The 13,042-nt window shown below is 35.0% G+C and overlaps 1 protein-coding gene across 1 annotated transcript; it reads left to right on the top strand.

Moving 5' to 3' along the window:
* Nucleotides 1-4,711: 4,711 nt before the first annotated feature.
* On the top strand, nt 4,712-10,807 carry LOC25496527 (short-chain dehydrogenase TIC 32, chloroplastic). The gene is made up of 8 exons (XM_024785640.2): nt 4,712-4,913; nt 5,647-5,878; nt 6,451-6,530; nt 6,698-6,851; nt 9,358-9,436; nt 9,937-10,030; nt 10,348-10,394; nt 10,499-10,807. The coding sequence occupies exons 1-8, from the start codon at nt 4,727-4,729 to the stop codon at nt 10,655-10,657; spliced, it is 1,032 nt and encodes a 343-aa protein (XP_024641408.1). The 5' UTR covers nt 4,712-4,726; the 3' UTR covers nt 10,658-10,807.
* The last annotated feature ends 2,235 nt before the right edge of the window (nt 10,808-13,042 follow it).

Here is a 13,042-nt window from a genome sequence, read left to right as displayed (position 1 = left end):
CGTTGTTGTATCCCTCACGTGTCCCAGATGTATTTGAGATGTATTGGACAATTGTTTTTTTAAAAAGTAAAATTTAATCACCGGATACTTTCCCGATACGTATTGCGGCGCATGTAACGCTCACTTTCGTTTAATTATTTATTTAATCGAGTTTAGGCAATTATATTATATTAATATAATATATGTGTGAGTTTTGTTGATTTAAGTTGTAACACCCCGTTTCCCAAAATCAATAAAATAATAATATTTTCAACATCAGAGTGAAACCCCAATGGGCATGCTACACTACTTTTCAAAATTTATTAAATAAGATATAAAACTATTTAATAAACATCTTCCATAAAAATAACATCAATTTGCAGCGGAATAATTTGCATCAAATGACAAACAACTGTTCAAATCTCCATGAATAAATCTTGGCATAAAAGCCATTTCAACATAAATTCAATCACCATAGGGCTACATCAGCAACATTCAAAAATTGATACATAGGAAAGAATTCAAGCAATAAAATCCCATCCCACGTATCAGAGCCCTAGACACTTTGAGCCACCACCTACTACTCAGGATCACCTGCAAGTTACTCATAGGAAGGACAACATTTTCAAGCAGAAGGGGTGAGATTCTCAAACAATTAAATTAATATATAATAACATCAAATCAATCTAACACCCTATCATCATAATAATTTCTTTCAACATTTATAAGTATCATCATTATCAATATCAACAACCAGGCAATCAAAGACCAACGACATAGACTCATGCACACTCCACAACTCCACTAAGACTCCTCTACAATGCATGTGGTACCATATCAGGGCCGGAGCCCTCACCGCTATAGAATGGTTAAAGCATTCTTTTATCAGGACATGAGTCCTCACCGCTAACACCGCTTTGAACAACATAGTGTTCCACCACTTTGAACGACAAAGCGTTCCAAGACCGAAGCCCTCACCGCTTTTATGCTTATGCAATTGACCCACTTATGTATATCTACATACAACTTCAACAAATGCATATGTATTTATATGACTCGCCACCCCTTTTAATGCAACATGTTCATTCACTTAGTTCAAGTACTTCAACATCTCCAAAATTCATAAAAATTAACCAAATCAATTATCATTGTGTTTAAGTAGGATTTGATGCCTATACAAGGGTTATACAAGCTAAAAGAAACACTTAAAAATACTCAAAAGGGTCCCCTAGTGCACGAAGCAAAGTTCAGATAGAGGCTGACTAAGGCTCAGCTCGCTTAAGCGACCAGCTACAGGAAGTTTGGATTCTCGCTCGCTCACGGTTCGCTCGAGCGAACTCAATGTCGTAAGTAAAAGGTTCCTACGCTTACGGCTCGCTTACGGTTCGCTTAAGCGAACGGCTAAAAACAAATTCTGGGTTGCTAGCTTGAATACTCGCTTAAGCGACGGGTAGCTCGCTTAAGCGACCACTCATCTGGGTAGGGTAACATTAATCTCTCTCAAATTCTGATTACAGCAACATTAAGAATTAGGAATCATTCTGAACACCCAATTACAACACATTAAACACAATTTTGACACTAATCTTTTCATAGTCATCATTAACCCTTAATTCCCAATTTTATCTTTATGAACAACCAATTAGATTAATTTTCAGAAATTGCATATTAAGATCATTGCAAGATAATCTCACCCTTACCTTAATTTAGAAGAAAAACGTACGAACAATCTACAGCAAAAACGATCCTCTCTTGCTCTAGCTCTCCCTCGTTCATGGTTTCTCTGGTTTTTCTCCCAAACTTCTCAGTTGTACGTACAAACTATTTCTCCCTTATTCTTTCCTTAACTTCCAAAGTATAACTCCTCTTTTCTCATTAATCCCCTTTATTACTATTAATTTCTAATTATTCCCCAACCTCCTAAATAATTCAATTTCTCATATTATTCTATTTATATTAAATAAATTATATAAATAAATACTACACACCACATAATTCACATATATTATTTAAAAACACATAAAAGACTCTAAATAATTCTAAAATAATAAAAATAAAAACTAGGGCGTTACATAAGTTGATTTGAATGATTTGATGTGTTTTGATGATTTGATAAGATTATGAGACTTATTTTATTGTTAAATAAAATAAGATTTGATAAGAAAAGAAAAATATTTAGTTGAGGGCTGTTTTGAGATTTTAGAGAGTTTTGGGGGAGAAAGTGAGATAAGATAAGATATTGGGAAGAGATATAAAAAGAAAGACCTAGGTTGTAGAAAATTAGTACGTACGACTGTTTTTGGAGAAAAGGGAGAAAAAGCTAGAGAAGAGAGAATCACCTACGAGAGCTGCGATTTCTTCAAACTAAGGTAAGGGTGAGACTAATAATTCAGTAGCATTGATTGTTATAATTCTGATGATTAATTGACAAAGTTATGATTGATTTAGAAAAGTTTTGAAATTAGGTCAAATCCCTAAAATTGATGATCAAATGGTAAAACTTGATTAGATTGATGTAGAAACTGTCCTATAACCTTAGAATATGTTTAGGATGAATTCTGGAATCGAAATTAGGCTTAGAACTATGTTAGTTGATGAAATTTTTGTAAAAACTGCATTCTGCCCGAGCCAAAGTTCATCGCTCGCCATAGCGAGCAATGATCCTCGCCTCGCGAGTGATGAATGTTCATCGCTCGCCACGCGATCCTTAACCCTTCGCCTCACGAGTTACTTGTTGTAGCTCGCCACAGCGGGCAACCCTACTCGCCATTGCGAGCTTGACCAGAGAGCATGTCATTTTCTGAGTTTTTGACTTTTGAGTTGAACCTTAGATGCCTTTGAGTACCTTTAGGTGTCTACTATTGATTAGAGAATGTTTTAGAACAAGATTGAACCTGGAACAACCTTAGTTGGAAATCTGGCTTGTACTCGCCATGGCGAGCAGATGCTCTCGCCTCGCGAGCACTTCCAGAACTGAGTGCATTTGAGGATTGTGAGACCTGAGTTGTTTGGATTGGTTAGGATAGGAACTTTAGGTACTAATGAGACTTATTAAAAATATTGACTGAGAACTGTGAAGCTTTTATGAAATGTTAAGTGAATATAAAGTGAATTATGGATTGATTGCATTTACTTGAATTATTATTGAATGATCAAGAAATTGTTGAGAATGAATTGTTATTAAGCTTGATGTGATTTGATTATGCTGCAATTGTTATTTAACTAAGTTGCATGAGTCTGAATTAAGTTGATGATGAACTCCAAATTATTGGATGTATAAGTGATAAGTTGATTAAGATGTTTTGTTGATAGAGTCCATGCATTAGCATTCATTGAGCTTTGTCCTCACCATGATCGAAGCTTTGTCCTCCACACGATAGGAGTTTTGTCCTCCACACGATTAAAGTATATTAATACTATGATGACGATTGGTACCACATGCATATAAGTGTCTAAGTTGCATTGTCGCATTTGTCGAGTTTAAAGATGTTTATGTTATTGATGATGATTGAAGCTGTGATTACTTGATAATTGTTTATCAAAGATGCAATGTTGATTAAGACTGATTATGATGTTAATTACGATTTCGAATTATATTGATTAATGTTATTGTGTTATGAAATCTCACCCCTTCTACTTGAAAATGTTGCTCTTCGTATGAGTAACTTGCAGGTGATCGTGCTTAAGTGTGCAGTTTGCTGTCGTGAGTGGCCTTGCCTCACTAAATCGTTTAGGTCGCTCTGATACGTAACGGGATTGGGTGTTTGTTATGCATGCTTCATTCTCTTACCTGAACATTTATGTTATTTTTATAATGTTGATTAACTTTTGAAATACTTTGATGGGGTCTACGTGCCAAAGTGATTTATGGATTTCGAAACAATTTTTCCGCTGCATTGTTTAAGTAATTTGTTGAAGGTTAAATTGTTATTTAACTGATTTTGGATTATGTTATAATGTGATATCACGTTTATGCTGTTTACTTTGATAAATGTTTAGAAATTTTTATATTGAGAAAACGGGGTGTTACAGCGCAAGGTGTAGGATAGATTTCAGATATCGATGCTTCATCAATTTTAAGGCCCGTGGTTGTAGGGCCCAAATTTATTTTATATGGAGGGTTTATATAGAAAAACTTGTTTTATAAGGGGGCCAAAACATAAACATACTTTAGCCCTGCACTTTCGTTTTGGACAAGTCAACTATTCGTTCTTAATGCATTTGACACACGAGTTGAGATTGTAAAACATCATATTTTGGTAACTCTAGTTGTCAGCCTAGTTAAGATGTTGATCGCCATAACTAATGTATATTCATTTATCATTTATAAAACAAAATTATGATGTATTAAGATGTATTATATCAAATGAAAAAAGTTGTTTTTTTTTTGTCTTACATGATTAATGGTTTACTTGAAAATATTTTAAATATTTTCAAGTAAACCATTGATCATGTAAGAACCTACTCGGTTTGGCTTGATAATATTGACTTAAGATATCGAAGTGTGTTCCTCTAAAAATTTAGTTTCGATTATTGCTTACAAATTTTTATCACCATAAAGCCAACCATAGATGAAATGGATTGCCCCCAGCTTGGTTGGTGTGCGGTATATTTAGCCGGCTATGGTACCACTGCATGCATACATATATAAACAAAAACCACCGAACAGAGATAAACGTAAGCATAGGAAAAATTCAAGAAGAAAACACCAGAAACTTTGACCAATCACATTCAATTATGGACGGCAATGGCATCACTTTATCAACTACTACAAGTACAATACAACATTGTTATCACACTCTTCACACACACAACAAGAGCAACAGAGAATCACACTATTCTTGTCATGACTTCTTCTGGGTTTTCATTATCTTCAACTGCAGAGGAGGTTACTCATGGGATTCATGGGAGTGGTCTTACTGCAATTGTTACAGGTTACATATATTACTTTCTATTACTACTTTCTCTTTAATATCATTATCTTGCTTTGTGTGGTTAGAGTAAAATATGATAAATAGGGACCAACTTGTAATTTTTTAAAGGTTTAAATAGGTCTTTCGTCCTTGCAAATATATGTCATTTGAATTTTCGTTCCTGAAGTTACTAATTTTGCCAATCTACCACTGCAAATATTAATCATTTGAAAAATGGTCCTAATTACATCTGATTAGTAACTTCATGGATGAAAATTCAAATGACCTATATTTGCAGGGACGATAGACCTATTTAAACCTTTTTTAAAATTGGCTAAAATATGGTTTTAGTCCCTGCAAATATGCCTCGTTTTGGTTTTAATCCCTGTAAAAAGAAAATTTTGTTTTCGGTCCCTGGAAAATTTTTTGTTTTTGAAAATAGTCCCTGACCCCACTTTTGTGATGATTTACATATGTGGCACATTATAACTGAACCAATTTTGTAGTTTTTGGCACATTATACAGGGACTATTTTCAAAAACAAAATTTTGCAAGGACCAAAAACATTTTTTTTTACAGGGACTAAAATCAAAACGACGCATATTTGCAGGGACTAAAACCATGTTTTAGCCTTTAAAATTTATGGACCAATTTGCAATTTTTGCAAATTATAGGGACCAAGTTATATAAATATGCAAATAATTATAGGGACTAACTTGATAATAATAATTTCCCTGTATTATTTTTGTTACAGGAACAACACATGGTATTGGCATTGAGACTGCAAGAGTTCTTGCCTTGCGTGGTGTTCATGTGATTATGGGAGTGAGAAATATTAATGCTGGAAAAGTTGTTAGAGAAGAAATACTTAAGGAGATTCCTAAAGCTAAAGTTAGTGTGATGGAGTTAGATTTAAGTTCAATGGCATCTGTTAGAAAATTTGCATCAGAATTCAATTCCTCTTCTCTTCCATTGAACATTCTCATGTAAGAAAACTATTACATGAGCTACACTATCAATGTTTTGTTTATTGGTCTTACCATTTAAAGTCCTTAATAAGTGTTCTGAAACACTCGTTAGCATTTTCCTTAAGAAATATATTACTTACTTTTTCTTAATCATGTGAAAATGACAAAAGAAACTTATATGTGACACAGTAGGTAATATAGTTTTTGGGAGATTAGTCACTTTAGTCTCTGAATAGAAAAGGAGTCGTTACTTTAGTCCCTGAATGCAGATAAATTACAAAATAGTCCCTGAATGCAGACTCTGTTAGTCAATTTAGTCCCTGAATGCAGACTTCATTAGTCAATTTAGTCCCTGAATGTAGACTCCGTTGGTCACTTTAGTCCCTGAAATTGACTAACATAGCCTATATTTAGGGACTGTTTTGCAATTTCTCAGCATTCAGGGACTAAAGTGACTACTCCTTTCCTATTCAAGGACTAAAGTGACTAATTCCCCTATAGTTTTTAGTTACTCTTTTTATACACAAACCACAAGCACAGACATACAAGATCAGTAATGTTTTTCATTTTTTTGTTGTTGTAATTATAAGAAACAACGCAGGAATTTGTGCAGCACCTTTCACACTGTCCAAAGACAACATTGAACTACAATTTGCCACAAATTATTTAGGTATGTAGGAATTGTCTCATATTTAGTAACATGAATTCTTTTGAGTTTGATAATTCACTGGTAGTTTATATAAAACACTAAATAACTCTTCTACTTTAATTTTTTAATGCATAGTCAGAGAAGAGAGTGAAAACAATCTTAATTATTTTTTATTATTTATTTCACAGGTCATTTTCTTTTAACAAACCTTTTGTTAGACACTATGAAGAAAACAGCTAATGAAAGCAAGAAAGAAGGAAGAATTATTATTGTCTCATCTGATGGTCACAATTACACATATCCTGAAGGAATCCTTTTTGAAAAAATTAATGATGAGTCAAGGTAAGAACACAGGAATCCTTAATATAGGTTGTTTAGCTATGAAGCACCGACACCTCTAGGATTAGGCGTGTCGCGGTGTCCGACACTCCTGTGACACCCGTACGACACGTGTCGAACCGGTGTCCAAAATAATTGTTTTTTTCTTTACTTCGACACTCTTACGATCGGTGTCCGACACCTGTATAACACTCATACGAGCCGTGTCGGACAAGTCACACAAATATCTAAAACAATTTTTCTCTCTTGTTCCACACACCATAGATACAAGAGTTGATTATATCATTTTTTAGCTTTTTTCATAGTAGATGAATAAATAAAGGTCAAATACTATGATATCTTGTTGAACTTTTTCTAATGAAATAAATTGCTTAAGTTAGATGTTTATATATGTATTTTAATTTCCATTTTAGACCGTCTTTAAATAAATTAACATATATGTAGCGGTATCGGTGTCCTATATTTTTTACATTAGCGGTGTCGATGTGTTCGTGTCAGTGTCGTGCGTCAGGTGTCCATGTCAGAGTCCATGCTTCATAGTTGTTTAGTAGACTCAATTTTTGTTTAATCATCATATACATGTGCAAAATGTTATTGTCGATTTTAGGTTTATATTAGTAATTTTTGATGACTATATGTAATATAGGATGTTACATTATGGCTTGCTTTGTATAAATTTATTATTGTCACATGTCATTGATAGTTTGACATCGCCTAGGAATGAGTTACATAAAGTATATGGTGTACAAGAAAAGAGATTTAAATACCGGACATCGTAATATTTGAATAAAGATGTAGTGTCAAAATCTCTGTGCATGTTTGGATTTGCAGTAAATGTGACAGAATCATAGTAAGTCAACATGATTTCGTCAAACACACTGCTATTTTAAACATGCATGAACATGGTCTTTAACCCTTTGTTGCTCCCATGTTCCTTAGACTCCCCCAACCAGTGGTATTAGAGCCCTAGATTGACCTTGAAGGGGAGTGGGGTAGATCAAGATGTAATGTAACCTTGTAAAAAAGGTCTTCCAAACTATGCGGTGGAGTCAGGTGGCTTATTATGTTGGTTGGTAACGAAAGTGCAAGTTCAGTAACATACAAGTCTCACCCTTAAGGAAAGATTGTTGGCAATCAAATGTGAGTACAGTCTCACATCAATTAGGAATGATCTGGATGAATAATAATTATAGGGTCTTATTAACGAGTGTTCTCGGGACACTCTTTAAGCATCCTAAATTTAACAATTATTATTTTAAAAAGTTAACTATTACAATTTCCGATGCACTCAATAACCAACTTTTCATAAAAAACCTACTAATTAAAGTGCTTAAAGAGATCCCCGAGGACACTCATTAACATTTCCCTAATATATAAAACAAATGACTCATATACTCGGTACCTTAAGGTTTTAGGAATGAATGTTGTGTCAAACTCTCTTGGTATTTATTATTTTGATGCACATGGATGTAGTTGTAGTAGTATAGACTTGTGGAAACCTTAGTTGAATGTAGAAATTAAGCACGAAGATACAATTTGGACCGCTATAAGCTTGTCTTAAATCACTTCGCTCTTAACAAGACTCGTGCTTTGGGGTGGACAGCTATAAGCTTGCCTTAAAGCATCATGCCCATAACAAAGCACATGCTTTGGGGGCTGTGGATCGTTATAAGCTTTCCGTAAAGCACCCCGCCCTTAACAAGGCTCATGCTTTGGGGGCTTTGGGTCATTATAAGCTTGCCATAAAGCACCTCACCCTTAACAAGGCTCATGCTTTGGGCAGGGGCGGATCTCTTCAGAGACCCCCAGGTGCCACTGCACCCCCCAACATTTATATAAATAGCATATTATCCATAACATTACATTAAATTATTGTTGTTCCAGCGGTCTTTAAAGCAAGTAAATGTCATGACTTTGAACCCCATGGCACCCTTTTTTTATATTTTTCCAGCGAATTCTTCATATTTTACGCAAAAAAATGGTCCTAATGGGAATTGAACCGGCATCCCTCAAGTTACATTTATGAAATTGTACCATCACACCAATTTGCAATATTGATTAATTTTTGAAACGTTTTAGTATATATTCTAAAACTCTTTGGCACCCCCGAGAAATAAACTCAAGATCCGCCACTGGCTTTGAGGGCTGTGGATCATTATAAGCTTGTCATAAAGCACCTCGCCTAAAAACGGGGCTCCACCCAGAGTAGCAAACCGCCCTCTCAGTCGTGCCTTCACGCATAAGAAAAGCCCACACGCCGCTCACAATAGGAAACTAACCGGATAACTATGGAAAAGCTGTTACAGAAAAAGGGGATAAAGAGTGCTATAATACCACCCTATTTATCACTCTCATGAGGACCAAAAAATATACCTAAAACCCTAATCGCTTAGCTTCCTCTCGAGCTGAGTAAACCTTATCGTGCTTACTTTTAAGTACACAATTATTGTGGTGTTTTTGGTAAGAAGTATTGTTTATAATTCATTATTGTTGCTTCCTCTGTGTACAGTTTCGACAGATGGAAGGCATATGGTCAATCTAAGCTTGCTAACATTTTACATGCCAATGAACTTGCAAGATATCTCAAAGTAAGATGATATTGCTAACATTATTTTAGTTACCATAATATGATGCCATTGTTCTTTAAACAATAAAACAACTATTTAAAAGGTTAATGATGGCCAATAAAAGTTGGAATTTTTGTCTTCTGGACTCTACCTTACCGGTTTTGTAGGACAAGTAGCTTTGATATCTATTTGCAAAAACCAAAGTCCCACATCGGATAGATAAGACTCTTGATAAGAGTTTGTATAGAGGAGACAATCCTCACCTTATAAGTTGGTTTTGTAAGGATGAGTTAGGCTCCAAATTTCAACATGATATCAGAGTTTGTTGAATTCAAGGGCCACCTACCTATTCACGCCGTTCCTGTTTGGATTAATAATGAGATCATATTTTTTTTTTTTAATTTCTATTTGATGACTTTCCTTTTCTTTTCTTTGTGAGTAAATATGGACCTCTGGTTTTGCCTCATTCACTTTCAGTGAAACACTAATATATCTTTTATTAATTGTTGCATCTTGATCAGGAAGATGGGGTTAATATTACTGCAAATTCTCTTCATCCAGGAGCTATTATCACCAACATTGTTAGTCCTGAGGTTGGTCAAACTATCCCGAAAGGTAACCATCACATTTTACCTTTCTTTTGTATTAAATCTCCGGTACATACGGGAAAAGAGCCCTAGTAAATTGGAATTCGTACGAGAGATAAGTCTAACCAATAATTGTTCGTCGAAATGATCGATTCGACCTTAATTAAGTTCATTAACCACTTGCATTTGACCACATAGTTAAAACTTAATACTATTTAGTTTTCATCAAAACAAAATTGAACTATTATAGTTAACAAAACTTAATTGCAGTACCAGCTTTTTCCGTTCAGATTAATTATGAATGTTACTAAGTTTTATTGTTATGTTTCTCTCTGAATCATACAGGTCTACTAAATGTTCTTGGGGAATTTGTAATTAAAAGTGTCCAGCAGGTATTTTATTTTTAACACAGCTCGATCTAATGATAATCATTGATTATTTACTTAATCAAAAAGAGAAGTTAATAGTTCAATACTCAATTTCAACCTCATTGTAGGGAGCAGCAACAACATGCTATGTAGCATTGAATCCACAGCTGAATGGTATTAGTGGAAAGTTTTTTTCTGACAGTAATGTGGTTGAACCAAGCTCACAGGCAAAAGACACTGATTTGGCAAAGAAACTTTGGGATTTCAGCTTGAAATTAATTAAATAGAATATCCAAAAAGATATGTATGTACTTTAAATTAACTATGATTGTTGAATTGTTTGCCACTCTAGTCAAGTCTAGTGGCATTGAAATGTTATCAACCACATTCCATGGCAGTGCTAAATATCATTATATTATAAAGTGAAATTTCAGTTATTTAAATGTGTAGAATAGAAAGGTAGGATGTTATTACGAAAGCAGAAGGAATTTCCGAAATATGATGGAAGTTGCTGGTGATGAAGCTGGAAGCATTCCAACAGAACTTTGCGGAAGACCAGCATAATCAACTCGTTTATTTTTCGAGTTTGGGTTTTCTTCGATGTAGCTCCAGAAGCTTATTTAGTAACATGGTTGGATTTATACATCTACTTTTCAATAAATCGGGTAAGGGAGTTGCGGCGCTGCTACTTGTAACGGATGTCTGCTCATTTCCATTACTTGTTTCTGTCAAATTACTTATAGTCCCTTTGAGATCAGTTTCCCTTTTTTGGATTAAATGGTTTCTTTCTATCAACTGAGATCCCGCCATCGTATTTTTTGCAAGCCACCCACCTTTTCCAGCCCTTCTAAAGTCTTTTGGGAGCAGAGCATCCAATTACGGCTCTTCAACGGTCATATGCTTTCTTAAGATAACTCTTTCAGCATATTCCACTTTCAAACTAAGAGTTTTTCTCTATCCACCAAAGGCTCCACACGCTGTACGCCACCACCAAACATAAGGTCATTCCGGGATGTCCAGATTGTTCAAATAACAGCATGTCAAACAAGAAGCAGACCTAATCTAACTCTGTTCCCCCATTCTAAGTATGTGAAGGCCTGGAACTGCTTGAAGATGAGCAAAACACAAGAGGGGGGTGGTTGAATTGTGTTTTCTTTTTCTCAGAAAATTCTTCTTCTCATATCACTTCAGAAGCTGGTTGAGAGTGCTTCTGATGTGATGTTCAGAATCGGATACGCAGCGGAATAAAAAACAGAGTAGAGAAAAGAAACAGAGACACAAGCAATTATCATGGTTCCTTCCACTAAGAAATAATCACACATATTACAACTGCTCAATACTATCTAGTATGAGACTTCCCAAATGCTCAAGCACGCAGGCGAGAGACTTCCTATGCTCAAGCACTAAAGGAAGAGACTTCTAATCAAACAGAATTACACAGAAAATTGTTTGACTTTTAACACTTGATATACAATCAGTGGTGTTCACAATACAATGCAATAAAAGACTCTGGACTTAAGAATTTCTAAGATATATCAAATCAGTGCAGAAATTCAAAGTGCTTTTGAGAAACAAATTTGGCAGAGTTTGGACGCTTTTAACTTGTGATAACGTCTCTACTGATCTTCAAGTCTTCACTTCCTTATATAGAGGTGTGTAGAGAGACGTTGAGATCTTAAGCACGTCTAAAGAGTCGTTGAGTTCCTTTGATCATCCACCAGTAATCTTTTGTCTGATTTGGATGTAGTCCTATGAAGGATCGACTTCAAATTCATTCCTATCTTGAAGGAACAATTCTGCAGGCAGAGCTGTTATCTTGTCTTGTAGCGAGGACACACTCAGGGTCGTGGAGGTAGTGGTTGTACACTTGTACTTTGTCAACTCTTCAATGAAGGACAAGCACCCAGTGCTTTTCAAATGAACGTTGGCACCTCCCTTTTGATCCTTCGCTCTCTTAGGCGAGGTTAACTTCAAGAGACAGCTCTTTTGAGATTTCAGATTGAATCTTCTGATCAACTGTAGCTTCTGGTGATGATATAGCTTCTGATGAAATTTTGCTTCTGATGAACTTTGCTTCTGATGACGTCATTACTTCAGAGGCACTTGAAACTTCAGAAATACTTCATAGCTTCAGTCGCAGTTTTTCTTCAAATGCTTTAGGTTCCTCTTCTTGATGGTTCCTTTGCTCTCTTTTGTTCTTCCAAGACCTATTGAAATTGATTAACTTTGGCTATGGTTCTGTACACTTGAACAAATATTAGCAATAACCAATTGACAATTTTTAATATCTTGTTATCATCAAAACTCATTAAGATTTATTGTAAAACACATTTTGTTCCAACAATCTCCCCCTTTTTGATGATGACAGACAATAGTATTTAAAGTGTTCAATTGTTGTTGATCTAATTAACAAGTTGACTTCTAGGTATGAGGTTTGTAAGCTCCCCCTGAGTCCAATAGACCTTTAAGGTGAGGTTTGTAAGCTCCCCCTAAGTTCTATACAAGTTAATTAAATTTTCAATAAAATGCGCACATGGTAATAATTTTTTTTTCAGAAGTATTTAAAATACTAAGAGTTTAGAAGTTGGTTCTATTAAATTAATTTGATTCAAATAATGGGGCTCAGAGCCTAAAAATATTATACAATTACTCCCCCTTTTGTCATCAACAAA

The sequence above is a fragment of the Medicago truncatula genome, chromosome 6 (assembly GCF_003473485.1).
Source record: "Medicago truncatula cultivar Jemalong A17 chromosome 6, MtrunA17r5.0-ANR, whole genome shotgun sequence".
In the NCBI taxonomy this organism is placed as follows: Eukaryota; Viridiplantae; Streptophyta; class Magnoliopsida; order Fabales; family Fabaceae; genus Medicago; species Medicago truncatula.
This window is presented reverse-complemented; position numbering and strand designations above follow the sequence as displayed.